We start from the raw sequence: 19510 nt of genomic DNA, 5'->3' as shown, positions 1-19510 counted from the left end.
ATAGCAATTAATATTGAGGAAAATTTAGGTGCTTTACTAAGGGCCCTTAATTTCACTTATAAAATTTGCTTCTATAAAAGGTCAAAGAGTACCCAGCTTTTCCAAAGACCCATTTAATTTAATGACTTTCAGAAACAAACACTGTGGAAATAAAGATAATAAGGGGGCCATAAAATTTCATGCTTTAGTGTTTAGGTAATTGCTTGTTAAATTAAAAAGGTATTTTTTCTGGACATGGGTATACCCCTTTCTTTTTTGGTGAGAATATAATGAAAGTTTTCCTCTAATCTGGTTGAATTCCATTTGGCTGTCCAACAATTAGTCCAATATTAATTTTAGTGGGTTAAACTAATTCATTTATAACCAATTGAAGATAATGAAATAGTTGATGATTATATTACTGTTATCAGAAATTTCTTTGATTCAAGTTTGCACAAGAGAAGATTACATGACAAAGATGGCCTACTTTGATTGGTTCAGTAAACAAGAAAATGTTTATATGCTTCCTTTTGCCAAGTTATGATAACAAAATAACCCAATAAATACATTATTAAATGATCACTTCAAAATCTTTAGTTAAAACTATTCAGTTAATAAAATTATTTTACTGGGTGCATTCACTTAAAAATAATTTTTTAGAGCACACTGTTAAATCACATTCATATGTTGAAACTTGGAATTTTGAGGACAATGCTTTTATAGTATGATAAAGATATGAGTATCTTACTATTTTATACTTTAATTATACATTTTGATATGCTTGTTTTCTGAAATGGGGAAGTTAGTCATTCTAATATTTCATTAAGAAAAAGCATGTATGAGGTGTGTTCTTTATGATATACAAATCTAAATAGAATCTTTCCCTGAATAACTCTTACTTCATTGTGCTTGAAATAGAATATATTTGGTATCTGTCTTAATAAAAAAATTTTTTTTAACACAAAGATGCTTTACTAATGTAATGAGAAAATACTGTATAGCTTAAAATATTAATTGTCTTATATGAATCTTTTAAACTTTATTTTTTGGTACGACTTTTATTTTCCTTTTGTTAAGCAAATAGGCAGCAGGAAGGTCATAATAGGAGAATCATCACCATGAAATGACTTTAAATTGTTTTACTGAGTAGACTTCACTTGTGCAAACAGAAAGCAAGTCCCTGAAAACCAATTTAATGGTCAGAAAAACTTTAAGGTCTAATACTTCAATGAATTCCTATACTTTCTTTCCTGGGTTGAGTACAAATAGGCCTCTAAATGTATATTTAAAAAGTGAGCTGATGCAATGCTGCACATTTGTGGTTCTGCTTAAGAAACTTTGCAGCATTGTTTCTCTAAGTATTTTTTTAACCTACTATGGGTTTACGTTTCAGATAAGATAAATAAAACATAAGTGCATTTATATAATTCATAAAGTCATTGAAAGTAAGGCAGTTTTAATAGACTCAAAACAGATAGTCATTAAAGTTTAAATTCTTCTATAAAAACATACAGTGTTACTAGTAATCATGTATCCTGATATTTTTGGTCCATTAGCGTATCTACTGGCATGCCCCCTATTTTAGGTAGATAAATCTAGCTGTTAGAGGAATTTAATATATCTGTTCTACTATGCTAAATAGTAATAGTAAGATGATGATGATGACAATTATAGTAATACTCATTGAGTGTTTTCTATGTGCAAGACCGTAAGTAAGACTCTTTACATACTTTTCTTCTAAATGAATGAGAATGCAGGTGATTTTCTTGTGTTTTCACCACAAAATGTCAACTCAGCCATTTATATTTTTCAGTGGCTCTACTTAAACTCTCTGCTGCTCTCCACCCACTACTTATTAGGCTCATGGTGGTGGCAGAAATTCTCTCTTTCCTGGTCTATCTTCACTCACACGCACAGAGGATTAAACCCTGGAAAGAATGAATTGTTTGTTCATCTAATAATTGGCATATTCTTCAGACGATGTTTCAAGACTGAATATTTTAGTCAACAGTTTCTTGCACCTTGAAGATTGTTGACATGGAAATGAAGCTGAGAGTTAGATGGTAGGAATAGACTTTGAGTACTGTGACACACTGTTTATCTACATACCATCAAGACTACAACATTGGAAGTAAATAAAGAACAATACAGGCCATCCAAGAAAAGGGGAAAGGGTAGGGGGAAAGAAGGAAAGAAAGGGACTTGGAAGAATGCATGAGACATTTTCACCACATGCCACATGTGACTTGATCTTGCAGCAGGAAGCCTCACTGATTGTAATATGCTCCATCAGGAGCTTGAAAATCGAACCTCATCCCACTTTCTTGGCAGCGTCCCAGTCACTGCTCCTCAGTGCTTGCTCTGACAAGCTCCTCAAGCAGAAACCTATTTGTGTGCATTTATTTTATGTGAATCTGAATCTTGAAATACTGTGATACAGAGAAGCAGATTTACTCCATTTTGATCCTCTTGTGAGATGTCAGCGTTCTAATTCAGTCCATCCATTTTCCAGAATGTGAGTCTCGATGCAGTAGCACTTTGTCAGTTAACCCAGACTGTTAGATAACTACTTTTCATCATAAATTATGTTTTATGTTCTAATATTGAAAGTAACATATTATGGAGGTGGGTGAAAAATTCCCATTAATTTTTCCCATACAGCCTAGGCTTAGAAAGAGTACTCTTGCTTGCTTTATGCCAGGGGTTTGCAGAAGATATATGCCATTGAAGAATGCTTCTTTATTGCAATAGTGATATTGAAGTCCTTTCTAATCAAGTTACCAACTATTCTAGTAATATGATCTGCAGGTTGTATATATTTTTCATATGCATTACCAGAATAAAATATTGGTTTTCCAGAATATACTTTCTTTCCCCAATTATCAGAACTAACGAACCCAATATATTCCCTCTTAACCGTATACTCAAGCAAGTTCAGAATGAAATTTTGTAAAATCTTTTTAATTTGTAATTACTTTGAATTATCCTGTTTTATATGTATTTCAATTTTGTAAACAAATTCTCTTTTGAAGTAGATGGATTATAAGTTATTTTGGCAGCATATGTTTAATTTCCCTTTACTTAAATGAAATGTGAATGAATGATATTTTTGAAACTATAGGTTTTGGCCTGTTCATCTCCCAACACATATGCATTATGTTTGTTGTTATCCTTCAGTGAGAATCATAATGGAATCTTTGTTTTCAGTCATCTTTTCAATTGCTCAATACTTGATTTGAACTAATGACTAAATAATTTTTCGAAAAGAAATGAGCAGTGATTTTTAAAGTTACTATTATTATTATTTCTTTTTCAGTAAGGCTAGAGAAGATCTGCTTAAAACTCAGAAAGAACGTGATTTTCATCGAATGCACCACAAGCGAATAGTCCAGGAGAAAAACAAATTAATTAATGACCTCAAAGGGTAAACTGCTGATGTTTGTTGGCATTATCTATTAAAGAGTTGATTAATTAGTGTTAAGCGCCTTGGCCGCGGCAGAAGGTTTCAGGTAAAGTTATGCATTCACACTTATTGAGCATCTACTGTGTGCCAGACACTATACTGTTTATTTGAAATACAAAGATAAGTAAGTTTAGGCCCCTGCTGTCAGGGTTCCCAGAGACTATTGGGTGTGATGGGGAAGGAGTTAAACAGAAATGTACTGAATATCCTGCTTTGTTGCTATGCCAACCAAGAGGGTAGTCACCCCAACGAGACTGGAGCATTGGAGGGTTCAGAGACCTATTTCCAGAGGAATTGAATTCTAAAGTATGAGTTAACAAATGAGGGAGTGGGGTCAGCAGGGTGCTCTGGGCAGATGGTGCAAAGACACCAAGTCGTGAAGGGACATGGCACGTTCACCAAATTGTGAGCATAGAGAGCAAAGTGCAGATGTGGCTTGACAAGGGTGAGGTGGAAGGGGCACATATTGAATGACTGAATTTATGCTAAGGCTTCTAGGAATTATTCTCAAGCCATTATTCGGATTTACTTTACCTCTTCTCGTCCCTCCTCCTGCCAAAAAAAAAAAAGAAAAGAATTTATAATCCTTAACTAAAATTCTCTTTTGCTTATTCTAGGGCAGTGCTGTCCAGTAGAACTTTCTGTGAAGTTATAAATATTCTATATCTGCTCTGCGCAAAACAATAGCCACTAGCCACTTGTGCTGTTAAGCACTTGCAAGGTGGCTAGTATGACAGAGGAATTAAATTTCTAATTTTATTTAATTTTAATTAATTTAAGTTTAAATTTAAATAGTTACATTTGGCTAGTGGCTACTGTACAGCACAGCTTAAGGATGGCAATGATAATTGCTGTCTTTTGTAGGTTATCACGGTTATTATAGCTATTTTGATTTCTTAAGCATAGGCTGTCACTTGAAGTTTCAGAATCAACGTACTCTCAAACTTAGCAATGTATTAGAAGCTAGAATTTTTTTGATTTTTCTTAAGCTGAACCTCTGTGGGAATAAAGCACCACTTTAAATGAGAGATTACATTAATTTTTTAAAAAAGGCCTTGAGAATGTTTATTCTTTGACTTTAATCAATACTTGTGGTCTCATATTTTAGTCTAATTTTTTTTTTTTGGTTAATAAAATTGTTTTATGTCCAGATAAATTCAGAAAAAAATTTCAAAATGATTTGTTTCCCTTTTAACATAAACATTAACTGAGAGGTAGTACAATGTAATGGAAAGAGCTTGGATTTTCGAATCAAGTAAGCATTGGAAGCCTGGCTCTGCCACTTACCTTTTTGTGCCCATTGTAGTTTTGTTTCTTTCATGTAAAAATGATGATAATACATCTTGGATTGATGGGTATGAAGTACCTGATACAGTGCCTGGAACATAATAGATGGTTGATACTTTGCATCTCCCCTAACATTGGAAGTGTGTGTTGAATATATACAATTTCATCTAGATTTTCCTTTTGCCTTTTTATACAGGTCTCTTTTTAGAACTGTGTTTATATTGTACTTTGTTTTAAAAATTCATTCTTTTAAATTTGGGAATTATTCTACACTCAGGACAATAAAGAGGCCTGTGGCTCTTCTGAAGTCATGTAGAAGTCCTTTAAAGGTAGCTAAGCTTTTTCTTATCCAAAGATAAATAATTACTGTACCTTCATCAATGAGAGTAAGGTACCCATTTGCCCCGAGGAGAAGCCCAAAGGTAATATTTTAATAGTTTCGTGTGTGTGTGTATGCATACACACACGTGATAAGTGAATCAGAGTGCATTCTTTCGTTGGAAAGATTGCAGGTTTTACTCTCCTCCCACTCTCTGTGCTAATACAAGCAGGCGTCAGTACTTAGTACAGTCGTGTGCGGGGAAGTGGTATGCCAATAATACTACTTGCACTTCTCGGCTCTGTTGTGCTGACCTTTATGGAGTTATTCATTTTTTATTCCAATGCAAAAAAAAAAGAAAAAAAGAAGTTTAGATATTAGATGGAAATCACTGATTTAACTGAGTTACCCTTTAAGATGCCCTTTATTTTTCCTAGGTTGAAGTTACATTATGCATCTTATGAACCCACAATGAGGGTGTTACATGAGAAGCACCACACTCTACTGAAGCAGAAAATGCTAACCTCCTTGGAAAGAGACAGAGCAGTCAGGCAGGTAAAGAGATGGCAGAAGCTACCTCAAACTGATTTTTAACCATTTATTTTTTTTATAGCATAAGTAAAATATTGGTTTTGTTTCTGAGAGAAATTTAAAAAGGTTTCCACCAATTCCCATGTTGCAAAAAAGACTCATTTGGAAACATTCAGAAAAAGTATTTTATCTATTTTAAACCTAGAAAGATTATTTTTAAATATTATTTAATTAAAACATAAATTTATAGCAGATTATTAAAGTATAGTTGGAGGAAAAAACTCAGCCATTGTGGTCAAACTTGGGTTTAAATGCCAGCTTTGACGGCTATAAACACGGACCTTACTTAAACCCTTTGAACTCATATTTCTCATATGTAAAGTATAGTCGCAATGACCTACCTTTTCATATTGTTGTGAAACTTATACAAGATAATAAATAAATATCGCCTAGTTACTGATTCAATTTGCGCTCATTTTTGCTAGACACCCTTTTCCATTCTTCTTGCAGGATTTTTACATAGGGTAGGCCTAGGGCGGTGAAAAGGAACATTTAGTATAGAATTCAAGGAAAATAAAACAAAAAATGTTTATGGGCCACATTAAAAATATGTAACAGTTTATTAGAAAATAAAAAACTGCAACTATGCTTAACATTCTTTTATTGTTTTCTGGAGATTTTCATCTTTGGCCAAACTTTCAGAAGCTACAAAAGCTTGCATGGTGGTTATACTCTTCCTTGAATGATTTTATTGTTAAGACACGCTTTAATCAAGTGTATTTTGTCTTTTCTTGAGTGTAATTCTTCGTTACTAAAGTGCAAAACATCACTTGTCTCCGTGCTTCTTTGTGCTTGAATTTTAATTTTGTATTCTTGAATGTCTGAATTGTGTAGTAGTATTGCATAAAATGAGTGTAATATTAATTTACATTTTAATGGCATTATATGTCAAACCTTCAGAATTTCATTTCCCTGCTCCTTTTCATCTAACCTGTCCCCCCAGCCTCCCAGCAAAAGGCGCATTTCTACATCTTGGGGTACTGCGAGCTAGATTCAGGTTGCTCCTACCTCTTATCCTGCTACAGGCGCAGCCTAGACTTCTGCTACCCATCTTAACTCTCCTTATCCCTCTGGTCTCATGCTTATCTCCCTATTACCCTTCTCCAGGGAGGCATCCATCAGTGACCTGGCCATGCATTCCCAGGTGACCACTTATACTTCGGCATCTCTGACAGGCCATTCAGCCTGAGTTTCAATGTTCAAGGCTACCAGGACCTTCCAAGCATCCATGCTGGCAGTGCCTACACTCTCCTTCAGACTGTTGATTTCTCCGTCTGCACTCTGCCCAGTACTGGATCTGCCACTCATCTTCTGTGTGATTAGGGCTAAGTTATCTTCCTGGAAAGGCCATCAGTTCCCCTATCTCTAATATGAGGGGAATTTCTGAGGTTAGATCAAAGGCCATATTGAGAACATATTTAGGCTACATTCAGTCTTTGGGTTTCAGATTGCTCTTCACTGGTTTAGTTAAAAGTGCTCAGGATTGGGAGTGGTGGGTCTGAGTCCCGGCTGTGCTGCAAAGTAGCCATATGAACATTCAGGTCATTTTACATATATGTCTGTTTTCTCACCTATTAAACACAGACAAAATTACTTGCCTTGTGATTGGTATGCATCTAAAATCAAAACATGTTTAAAAAATTAAAATCATTCTCCCAATGAGGCAGGGTTGAATTTTACGCACTACCTTTCAGATGTGCAAAGAACTGCTTCTGTATCATTTGCAACTTATTTTATTTTGTCTTTGAACCCCTATTCCTGCTGAGGGCAAAAGAAAATGTAACCTGTTATTAAAGACAATTCAGATATTTCTGGGTTAAAATAGTCTCTTTCGGTTTAGCACAGGGTGTTTGAGTGTTATAGTAACTGGCTGTTTAGCTAAAACATAACTATCAGTGTTAATTTTCTGTCTTCAAATGGCACCTTCTTCCCCTCATTCTTCCCCCAGAAGGTTTCTAACACAAGGGGCACTTATGCTTGCATATGGCCTGAAGTCTACATGCTGCCCTCTTGGCCTTCACGTTCTAGTGTAGTGTGACTGGTTTGGTCGTCTTCCTGGTATTGGGGTACATGATTCTGGGTGGTTCTTTTGAATGTGAACCTAAAATACCTTGCTAAATCCATGGCCTCTGCCACAGCATCTTTGAGATCCTTAACATCTGTGGCTTCGTTGTCCTGGCTCTCATCCTTTCTCTGATTCAGTGCTTCAAATGTTAACATTTTCATGTACCCACTGAGACTTGTTGACACTTCTGATTTCCCTGTACGGCAAATACAAACCATAGGCAAGTTGGAAATCACTTATAGTCTATCTGTGTAGACACACCTCCTTCAGTCAATTTTCAGACACCACCTGGAGGGTATTATGTTTTTCCAGCACAATGCAAAATATAGTGGTCTCTTTAAGGGGCTGTCAATTTTCTTAGACTGTTCCCTGAAAAGCTAGGAACAAGTATAGTCTATACTTGGAGTATCCCTGAGCTATCTGGCTTTGCTTCCAACTAGCCCATTTAGGTTGTTAGCTTGAGAGGTGGACCAGGTCACTCAAATCTGACCTCTTGGTTCTTCCGCTTCTCAGGCACAGCATCCTTTATACGTCTTTATTCTATTGGATGAGACATCTTTCTGTCCTCTTCGACATCATTGGTCACTCTACATCCCCATTTGTCCCAGACAGTCTTAATTTACACCTTTTGTCACAGGGTAATTATTAATAGCTTCCACTTTTATCCTAAAAAAAGATTCAATTTGGAAAATACTAATGAAAAAATTCTAAAGAGTTTATTTCTTCTTATCTAAAAAGGAGCAGTTAGGATATAGAAATAGCTTTCCTCTCTCTATCAAATCTTCTGTTCAAGATGGTAGATTCACTGTCATTTGAGAAAGTCACATTTGAGTAGGAGACGCCGTTTCTGCCATCATAGGTTTCACTATGCACAATGCTAATGCTGGGCACTTGGATGCTCTTCTAGATCTGTTTTATGGCTGTCAGTGGAAAGGAGATGTAGCAGCTGCCATTCTCAGGATGAATTCTCTATTATACATGGTTCTGTACTTCACCAGATTTTGTTCAAGATCCAAAATGGGTACACTTGATTGGTGGAGCCTATGCAGTATTGTTAGTATCCTAGTTACGAGAAAGGGTGGATAAGTATCTATCTATATTGAAAGGTGCAAGACTCACAATTCACTAAACCCAAGGTGCTGTGTGGCCAAAATGATGGTCAGATATCCCTTATACCAGTCTAACCTTAGGATCAATTAGCATAGTCTCCAAATTAGGATAGAGAATATCGTCTGAGTCCTATCAGCTCTGTCTTTGGAGAACAAACCAAGGTTACCATTTAATGAGCTGAACCTTTTGGGGAACCCTTCAAACAAAGAATGATTTATTACCAAACAAGTCTTTTTTTTTTTTTTTTTTTCTATTGGAGCATTCTTATCAGGTATACTCTGGGTATACAGCCACAAATTAGCCTTTTAACTTGAATCTATTAGTGTTTCATGAAGCTGTAGAATGAATTTATTCAAACTATTTTAAAGTGAAAATATTTTAAAATACATGAAAAGTTCCTCTATGATCCGAAATGGAAGATATATCAACTTGACTGCTTATTTTTTGATTATGTCTTTATTTCAGTATTTGATGTAGTTATGCTTTGAAAATTCACTTCTAACCAAAACTTGTAGGATGTGATCTTAGAGCCGTAAGAAGTATCTTATGTTTTCTGTCTGGATTCCTAATCATCTCTTCCTTAAAAACCTTTTATTTTTTTTTTTAATTTTTATTTATTTTATTTTTTCCCCCAAAGCCCCAGTAGATAGTCGTATGTCATAGCTGCACATCCTTCTGGTTGCTGTATGTGGGATGCAGCCTCAGCATGGCCAGAGAAGCAGTGCGTCGGTGTGCGCCCGGGATCCGAACCCAGGCCGCCAGCAGCGGAGCGCGCGCACTTAACTGCTAAGCCACGGGCCGGCCCTAAAAACCTTTTCTTAATGAGCATTTAGCTCACTATGTTTCTCTGTAAACATATAGACCTCTCAAATACCTTCCGTGAAGAAAGGTTAGAATTTAAAATTTTTTAATGCTATTCAGTTTCTATACAAAAGACTGAAAATATACTTTGAGATAACAAAAATCTAATAAGTATGTGTTTTCAAATTATGTTTGTAGATTATAAACTGTAGCAACTTTTAAATTTATTTAAATCTTACAGAAAAATCTATAATTTAATTATTTTCAGTTTTGAAAAGTATTGAAAAAGTTCAAAATTCTGAATTAGAGCCCCATGTTTGAAAAAAAGATAAAATATAATTTGTTAGTATATATAATAAATTATATTTTATCTTTTTTGGATCATGAGGCTCTAATTCAGGAGATAGTCTAAAAAATACATACATATATTTCCTAGGTCTGTCTGCTGAGAAGGTCCAGAAGTAATGACACTCTAGAAGCACAAGTATACCAGTGCTCAGATATCAGTTTCTAATACCATTCTCTGATAAAAGGAAGTAGGGCTCCTTGGAGAAGTGGCTGATCATAGGCTGGGCAGGGAAAAGATAAGATGAGCCTAAAGTATTTGGAGCATCCTATTGTGCTAGAAAGTTAGGAAATATTCAAAAAGTAAAAAAAGGAAGAAAGAAAATACCCGACAAAACAACAGGCGTGTCAAGAGACAAAGGGACTCTTGTGGGCATCTACAGAGTTGGATGGACCACCACCCAAATCTGGTTTGGATGTTGAGCCAGATGTTGCCATACGCTCACCAAGAGGGTTGAAAACATTTATTATTTGCATATTTGAATTCTCTAGGGAGAGCAGCACATGCCTACCATGCAGGTCTGAAATGGCTTGAGAGAGCAAGGAAAGGAGACTGGCTCGGAGGTTTTACTGTGATTAGGATTGGGAGTCAAGTTAAGAGTCCTCATGTGTGAGGAGGGGCCAAAGGAGGGAGCACCCAGCATTTCCTATCAGCTTGTGCAAATGTGGGGCACAAAGAGGAGTGGAGGAGTGGATGGAGTAAAACTTAAAAGCTGTTAGCAGTCAAATATCAAAAACAGAGTCAGACTCATTGCAGGAATCAGCCTGAAAGAGCTCCCAATTGTCAAATTTGGAACTGAGCAACAAAATGAATAATGTAGTGTTGGATTATAACCCAAAGTATAAGATGAATGTCTGAGTTCATAACGATATAAATAGATGATTGAGTACATAATTGGAGGAGAAGAAAAATGTCTCCCTTAAAGAAGAACCCCAAACGACATGCGTAGATGATCTTTCCCTCAGGGAGGTGAAGCTTGTCGTCTCAGCTAAGTGTTGGCTGCACTTAATGACTTCCTTCCAAAAGTACAGTGGAAATGGGAAAAATGTAACTCTATAGTGGAGAAACCTGGCAAATACTTCAGGGAGGTGATCAAGGTTAATATCATCAGTGTTTAGTTATGTTGATAGCATATACCCTTGATGTGGTGGGCTAATAATGGCACTTCTGCCCTGTGGTCTTCCTCTCTAAAACCTATAACTCCAGTCTAATCATGAAAAAACATCAGACAACCCCAAATTTATGGACATTCTGCAAAATATCACCTGACCAGTACTCCTCAAAATTGTCAAGGTCATCCAAATCAAGGAGTGTCTGAGACACTGTCGCAGTCCAGAGGAGGCTGAGAAGACATGATGGCTAAATGTAAGGTAGTATCCTGGATGGGATCCTGGAATAGAAAAAGGAAATTAGGAAAACATTAATGAAATTAGAACAAAATATAGGCTTCCATTAATAATAAGATATCAATATTGGTCCATTACTTATGACAGATGTAGCATGGTAATGCATGACGTTAAGAGAGGGAGTGGGGTGCAGGATGTACAGGAACTCTCTGTACTATATTTGTAACTTTTATGTCAATTTTACAGTATTCTAAATAAGTGCATTTAAAAATTTTATATTCCATTTGGCATCCAAGTATAGATAGAAATTTTTCATTCTTTTTTTACCTAGGTATTTCATGAGCACTAATCTGTAAGTTACAATTTATTATCTGCTATTTTCTATAAATAAAGAAATGCTGCTACTCTGATGGTAGAAAAATGTGTGTATTTGTATATAATTAAACAGATGGTATTTTGTGTTGGTATAATCATATACAATGAGGGATGAGATAGCTTTTTAAAGTTGAATTTTTAATTGAAGTCTATTGTTCAGGAAATATAGGTAAATGGTATGCCGCCAAACTAATAAATGTTCTTAATTATCAAACATATAATAAAACGAGGAGTGTCTGTGAGTGGAAAATGAGCTAAGAGTTTTAGGAAAACAACAGTCTCTTCATATTTTACTTCCCAACTAATACTTACCTCATCTTTAGGGACTTGAAGATGAATTAAGTTGTTGTGAATTAATTTCACCAGAGAAGAAACTCTCTTAAAGTAGAGACCTGAATAATTGTCAAAGTGTGTGATGAGTATTCTTGATTCAGGAAACTATGGCATGAAATAAATGTTTCAGATACTTATCCATATAGATACTTAATAATTGCTTATGGAATTGAATTTAAACGTAAAATTATGTTTTTCTTGTGTTACAATTCATATTTAAAATTTTTAAATATATAGGAATTAATCTGAGAGATTAATACTTTTTTATATTTTGCAATCAATATTTAAACATTGCCTTTTTAAAAACTTTTTTTGAGTCACTTAGTATATAACCCCATATCTTTGGATTTTATTTTTTAGATTTACGGACTTCAAGCAACATTGAAGCATATGGAAATAGAGCATAGTGTCTATACTCCTGAAATTAGAGGTAAAATTAAAATGTGTTAAAACTATAATTTAATATTGGTTAGTGATTTCTCAAACTTATTAGAGTTCAAAATTCTAGAGATATTTAAAAGTGAATAAATGGTGTGGCAACTATTTTACAAATTATAATATTAGTGAAAAGATCAAGAGGAAACATAGATATGATACTGTAGGGATTAATTTTAGAGAAAAATATTTGTAAACCGTAACAGAGAACTTCTGCTTCTGGCCATGATGGAGTACCTGGTACTAAACTAGCCTTCTCCCCATAAATAACCCTAAAAACTAGACTATATAGATGCGGCAGCTACTTTTGGGCATTGGAAAACAGCACAAGTCACTGAAGGCAAGTGACAGAGGAAAATTTATAAGTGGAGCTCTACCATCACCATGGCTTTGTGACTGGGGAACTTTCCCAACCAAGCTCCGTGGAGATGGAGGTCTAGAAGAGCATGACAGTCCTCAGTGATCTGGAAAGACAAAGATCATAGTTCACAAGTTGTTGAAGCAGCTAGAATCTGTAGGGAGGCACACCAGCTGAGAGGGTGCTGCAGTGAGTAGTGGCCCAGTTTGTGAGGGAGTTTACTGTGAGTCCTTAGTTGATGCCTGGGTGACACGTGCACGACTGCCTGAGGCTTACCAGAGAGAGAGGCTTCTGTAGGACTAAGAGGGGCCCAGGGATCCTAGAGGTCAAGCAGTGATGGGAGACATTGGAGTTCTGGCCATGCCTGGGTGGAGAGACCTCTTAAACACCTTGTTATCACCATATTAACATTCAGCATCCTGTACCCAACCTATAAAACCCACAACAAAGCTTACACAGAATTCCTTGGGGAGAGAGAGATTAGAGTTTGAGTCTTGCCAAGTTAGCCTTGGGAAATAGGGCTTTCCCTGGATCCACCCTAACAAATTGTAAAATTAAGCCCAGAATTTCAAGGTGGTCATCAAAAAATTAAACTGCCTATTAGAATAAAAATCAGTACCCTTCAGAGGAATACAATTGCCCAGTACATAATTAAAATTTTCTCAATATGTTGTAGAAACAGGAAAATGTGATCCACAATCAGGACAAAAAGTAATAAATGGAAACCACACTGAGAGGGCCCAGGTGTTGGATTTAGTAGATAAAAATGCTAAAAGTGAATATGATCAAGGACTTAAAGGAAAATATGACATTAATAAATGAAGAGATAGGGAATCTTGGCAGATAAATGGAAACTCCAAAAAAAAAAAAAAAGGAAAAACAAGAAGGACATAGAAATTCTAGTACTGAAAAATACAATGACTAAAATGAAAATTTTACACTTCACAGCAGATTGGAGATGACAGAAGTGTCAGTGAATTTTAAGAGACATCAATAAAAATAATCTATTCTAAAGGAGAGAAAGAAAAACATGGAAGGAAAACTAGCCTGTTGAATGTACATGTAACTGGAGTCCCAAAGTGGAAAGAATGAGAATGGGGCATTAAAATATTGAAACAAAAGATGACCTAAAATTTTCTAAACTTGATGTCAACCATCAACTTACAGATCTGCCCCCTCAAAAAAGCTAACTACAAACACAGACACACAAAATCATGCCTGGATGCATCATATCCAAACTGTTGAAAATTTAAGTGAGAAAATCCTTTGAAAGCAGCAAGAAAGAAAAGATGTGTTACATACAGGGGAACAATAATAGAAATAAAGGCTGATTTCTCATCAGAAATAATGGAGGCTAGAAGAAATGAAATGACTTTATTTTTTTAATTTTTTTAATTTTTTGTTTATTGCAGTAACATTGGTTTATGACATTGTAAAATTTCAGGTGTACATCATTGTACTTCTATTTCTGCATAGATTACATCATGTTCACCACCAAAATACTAATTACATCACCACACACATGTACCGAATTATCCCTTTCACCCTCCTCCCTCCCCCCTTCCCCTCTGGTAACCACCAATCCAATTTCTGTCCCTATGTGTTTGTTTATTGTTGTTATTATCTACTACTTAATGAAGGAAATCATACAGTATTTGACCTTCTCCCTCTGACTTATTTCACTTTGCATTATACCCTCAATGTCCATCCATGTTGTCACAAATGGCTGGATTTCATCGTTTCTTATGGCTGAGTAGTATTCCATTGTGTATATATACCACATCTTCTTTATCCATTCGTCCCTTGATGGGCACTTAGGTTGCTTCCAAGTCTTGGCTATTGTGAATAACGCTGCAATGAACACAGGGGTGCATGTACCTTTACAAATTGGTGTTTTCAAGTTCTTTGGATAAATACCCAACAGTGGAATAGCTGGATCATATGGTAGTTCTATGCTTGATTTTTTTGAGGAATCTCCATACTGTTTTCCATAGTGGCTGCACCAGTTTGCACTCCCATCAGCAGTGTATGAGAGTTCCCTTCTCTCCACATCCTCTCCAACACACGTTGTTTCCTTCTTGTTAATTATAGCCATTCTGACGGGCGTGAGGTGATATCTCATTGTAGTTTTGATTTGCATGAAATGACTTCTTTAAAATGTGGAAAAAATTTAATTCAGAATTCTATATCCAATAAAAACAGCCTTCTAAACTTAGGGTGAAATACAGACATTTTAACATAAATGAAAGTTGGGAGATTTTGTTGCAAGCCATTCTGAAGTACAGGAAATACTAAAGGATTTTCTTTGGGCCAAAAGAAAAGTATACCAGAAGGAAACTTAGATCTACAGAATTGAATATAGGGGTTTAGAAGTGTTAAATTCTGGTTAATATAAAGATTGTTTTCCTCTTCTTAATTTTCTTAAAGTAAAAGGAACTGATAAAAACAAAAAATTATAGCATTGCAAGATAATGTTTATAAGGCATGTAAAAAATAAGAAAATAATAATTTTGGAGGTGGTGCAGATGTTCTATATCTTGATTTTGGTGGTGGTTATATGCCTAGTTATCTTTGTCAAAACTTCTCCAGCTTTACTGGGGGGAAGTGTGTGTATTTTATTGTGTGTAAATTATACCTCAATAATGTTGGTTTAAAAAAGAATGATGGGAAACTCTAAAATATAGAAAGACTGCAAAATGGTGAATTTTCTAAGTAATAATCCTATTATTTCCAGATGATTGTTCTTTGTGTTCTCTGATTAATTGAAGCTTAAAAGAAATATGTAGCATTCTCATAATTGAAATTTTCTTCTTAGCCTTGATCCAATAGTTCCTTTCCTAATATTTTATATTAAAGTAATAGTAGTGGGGCCGGCCCCGTGGTTTAGCGGTTAAGTGCGCGCGCTCCGCTACTGGCGGCCCGGGTTTGTATCCCCGGCGTGCACCGATGTACCGCTTCTCAGGCCATGCTGAGGCCGTGTCCCACATACAGCAACTAGAAGGATGTGCAGCTATGACGTACAACTATCTACTGGGGCTTTGGGGGGGAAAAAAAAGGAGGAGGATTGGTAATAGATGTTAGCTCAGAGCCGGACTTCCTCAGCAAAAAGAGGAGGATTAGCATGGATGTTAGCTCAGGGCTGATCTTCCTCACAAAAAAAAAATAAAATAAAATAAAGTAATAGTAGTTATGCCCAATGATGCCTAAAAAGACTATGCACAAGGATGTTTATTGCAGTAATATCTATAGTAACAAACCAATACAAGCGATCTTAATCTTTAATCACAAGTGAATATTTAAATATAGTTGATCATACAATACTAGAAAGTCTTTAAAAATCATGCATAAGAAAATGCTTATGTGATAATGTACTGTTATTATAATGTTAAGAAAACATTTATATGGTATAAGGACATGTCTGTTAAATATATGTAAAGAAAAATGATGGGAGGATGCACACAAAATGTTTACATAATTTTATTTGGGTGATGTGATAATTTTCTACAGTTTTTTCCTTATTGTATTTTCTTTACAAATAATATGTATTTCTGTTTACATCAAAAAATTATGTTTCATATGTAGATAACTTTTAAGAATACAATCATATATACACGTGAAAGCATGCTATAAAACTGTCATACTCTCAGGAACTCTAACTCCCCTAAATGACTAAAGATTGTGAAAAAGAATGTATATAAGAAATCTGGAAGGCTTAAAGTTGAGGGACTTTGTGCATGGGGTTGATGCTTGCATCGGTTAATCTTCAATTCTACATTCTACTCTAATAGTTTATGATTTTATATCTTTATCCTTGACACCTCTATTAAAATAAATGGATGGCTTACAGATAACTTCTTTATGAAATTGTCTCCTGGTATTTAATCTAATTCATAAAAGAAAAACATTGCATGTTTTTCTAGACTGACATTTAATGAGTTACTTTGAAGATCAAATTTGTATTTATATTTTGATCTGTGATATTTTGAAGTGGTTTTTGGTCAGAACAAATAAATTCCAACCCAACACGAAGAAATAGCTTCTTTTGGCTGCATAATCCCAATTACCTGAATAAAATTAATTTCTTGAGTTCTGTACTGAGTAATTTTGTGCTTTTAAAAAACACACACCCTAGTTTTAGATACAGGACTTGCAGTGCCTTTCCCTAAGCTTCTGGTGTTAGCATTTGGCTATGTAATCTCAGACTGTCCTTACTGATTGCCTGCTCAACTTGGAACCTTACTCAGCCAGGGACTGTAATTTGAAAAGAAACTGGTTTATTGGTTATCTGGTTGTTCCTCATAAATCCTGCTGTCCTTCACAATTATTTTTATATTTAACTCCTTCCATCTTCCTTTGCTCATTTTGGTTTCATTTTTAAAAGCTTTTATCTATCTATCTGGTCATTCATCTGTCCATCTATTCATTTATTTTGGGCAGAGGTTGAAATGACAGTAGAGATTCTTCAAATTAAATGTGATTCACTCTGTACTTAGGGAACAATGAGTCGATTGTCATTTACTCTGAATTAGGAAAAAGACAAATTAATTGTTGTTTAATCTGAATTTAGGGAATAATACAAAAATTGGATTCATTTGGACTAAAGTTATCAAAGAATTTTAAACATACCATGTTTTTTGACTATCAAAGTGACAGGCTTATTGTAGAAAATTTTAAAATGATAAAATACATTTTAAAAATTATCCATAATTGCTACCACCCAGAGAGAATAGTATTAGTGCTTTAGTACTCAACTTTCTCACCTTAAAAGTGTTTTTAATTAATTAATTAATTCTTATATGGTATGTAGAATAATAGAAAAATTCCTCAGAGAAACTATGAAATAGTGAATTATTATTGACTGCATATTTGAAGTGACAGTTTTGTATTATGTTTTTCTTTGCTGTGATGAAAAGTAATATGTACCAAATACTTACAAGAAACTACACAGAAAGCACTTTAGTATTATATATTATGAGGTAAAACTTTTTTGTGCAAATTACTTAATTTCAAAAAGTTTATGAATATGCTGGTTTTGGTTGCTATGTTTGAGTTGGTTATTAACTTATATTACTTTAATTTCCTATGAGGTTGCAATTTGAATGCAATAATGCCTATTTCCAAAGCAGGTTAAAAAGGTACATATAATTATATTTTAATATATCTTGTAATTTATGATAGAAAATTATGAATTCCGGGTGAACAGCCAGAAATCGGAAATGTTTGATGAAGTGAAAAACTGTAGAATCTTATTTCAGAGCTTGACAGAGGAAATAGGTGTCATATAAAGTAGAGCAAAATATTCCTTAAGGTTTTTAGTTTAATTAATTGCTGCTTTTTAAGTTGGGTATTTTGTTGCCACTCAGAATCACATTATGAGATGCCAATTTCATGACTACATAAATGGAATATGTGGTCAGTTTAGAAAGAGATGTTATCATTTCAAGTATAGACTCTTATCTTTACCTCTATTACCTTTTTCTGAATTCTGATTAGGAGTGTGCTTGATCTTCTCATTTTAGCTTTCATATGTCCTAATCTCTTAGATATTTTCTATTTATCTCCCCGGGCTAAATTAAGGATAATTTCTCTAAAACCTTATTTTAGTTTAATAATTCTCTTTTCAGGGAGTCAGGGACTGGCACAACATATTTAGGTATTTATTTGTTAAATGAATATACTCACTCATTTCTGACGTTTAACCAGGGGCCTGAACATGTTCAGTTAACATTGGTTGAATGTGTGCTTATGTGAAGGAATGGTTGAATGGGTGAATTTCAGCCCTGGAGGTACAATAAATAAAATTTCTATAAGTGAAAATGTGTTTATTTGTTTATGTATTTATTTATATTTTGTGAGGAAGATCAGCCCTGAGCTAACATCCGTGCTAATCCTCCTCTTTTTGCTGAGGAAGACAGGCTCTGAGCTAACACCTATTGCCAATCCTCCTCCTTTTTTGTTTCCCCCAAAGCCCCAGTAGATAGTTGTATGTCATAGCTACACATCCTTCTAGTTGCTGTATGTGGGACGCGGCCTCAGCATGGCCGGAGAAGTGGTGTGTCGGTGCGAACCTGGGCCACCAGTAGTGGAGCGCGCGCACTTAACTGCTAAGCCACGGGGCCGGCCTAAAATGTGTTTATTTGATGTTTGCTTTATTTCTTTTAAGGAACTGTACTTTCCTTAAGATGTTGATTGTAACCAAGTAAACTTTGGGGAACTGTGTGGCACCAGCCAGTACTGCATATTATTGTCATTAATCAGCCATCGTGGTAAACATGAGGATGCTATGATAGAGACATGGATTTTGCTAGGATATTACTAAACATTAAGAGGCACTATGTGGAATTTGAGAATTTTATGCACTTAACCATGAATGTGACACAAACTTTAATGTCTGAGCCTCTCAATTATTCTACAAATCTTTCTGTAAGTAAAAACAGTGTTTCTCAGAGGGAGAGTGGAAATCATGTTTATTCTTGCTACATTGAGAAATAATTGAGAGGCATTATTTTCTGCCAATTCCACATACATTCTGCCGTGTTTATTCTCATGTTTTCGTTCCAAATGTTGGATTTTTTCCTGAAATATTATTAAAGTGTGAACTTTTGTAATTTCATTTTGCTTGTGTAACAAATACATATACTTATAAACCAACCTCTCTTCCGTTTTTGACTTTCATTTGTTTTCTTTACCATTTTTGTTTGT

The 19510-nt window shown here is 35.0% G+C and overlaps 1 protein-coding gene across 16 annotated transcripts in view; it reads left to right on the top strand.

Moving 5' to 3' along the window:
• The window catches only part of LOC106801446 (sperm-associated antigen 16 protein-like), a 162622-nt gene that overhangs the window by 68771 nt on the left and 74341 nt on the right, over positions 1-19510 (top strand). For 15 of the 16 annotated variants that reach the window (XM_087424856.1, XM_087424855.1, XM_087424858.1 and 12 more), the window contains 3 exons: positions 3296-3403; positions 5486-5603; positions 12376-12445. In XM_087424856.1, the coding sequence (XP_087280982.1) occupies positions 3296-3403; positions 5486-5603; positions 12376-12445 (296 nt within the window). The remainder of the gene's footprint in view (positions 1-3295; positions 3404-5485; positions 5604-12375; positions 12446-19510) is intronic. The other variant, XM_087424868.1, reaches the window with a different exon arrangement.

Source organism: Ceratotherium simum, chromosome 37 (assembly GCF_057802395.1).
Source record: "Ceratotherium simum simum isolate JZ-2026a chromosome 37, ASM5780239v1, whole genome shotgun sequence".
Lineage (NCBI taxonomy): Eukaryota > Metazoa > Chordata > Mammalia > Perissodactyla > Rhinocerotidae > Ceratotherium > Ceratotherium simum.
Note: the sequence above shows the minus strand (reverse complement) of the source record. Positions and strands in the feature narration are given on the sequence as shown.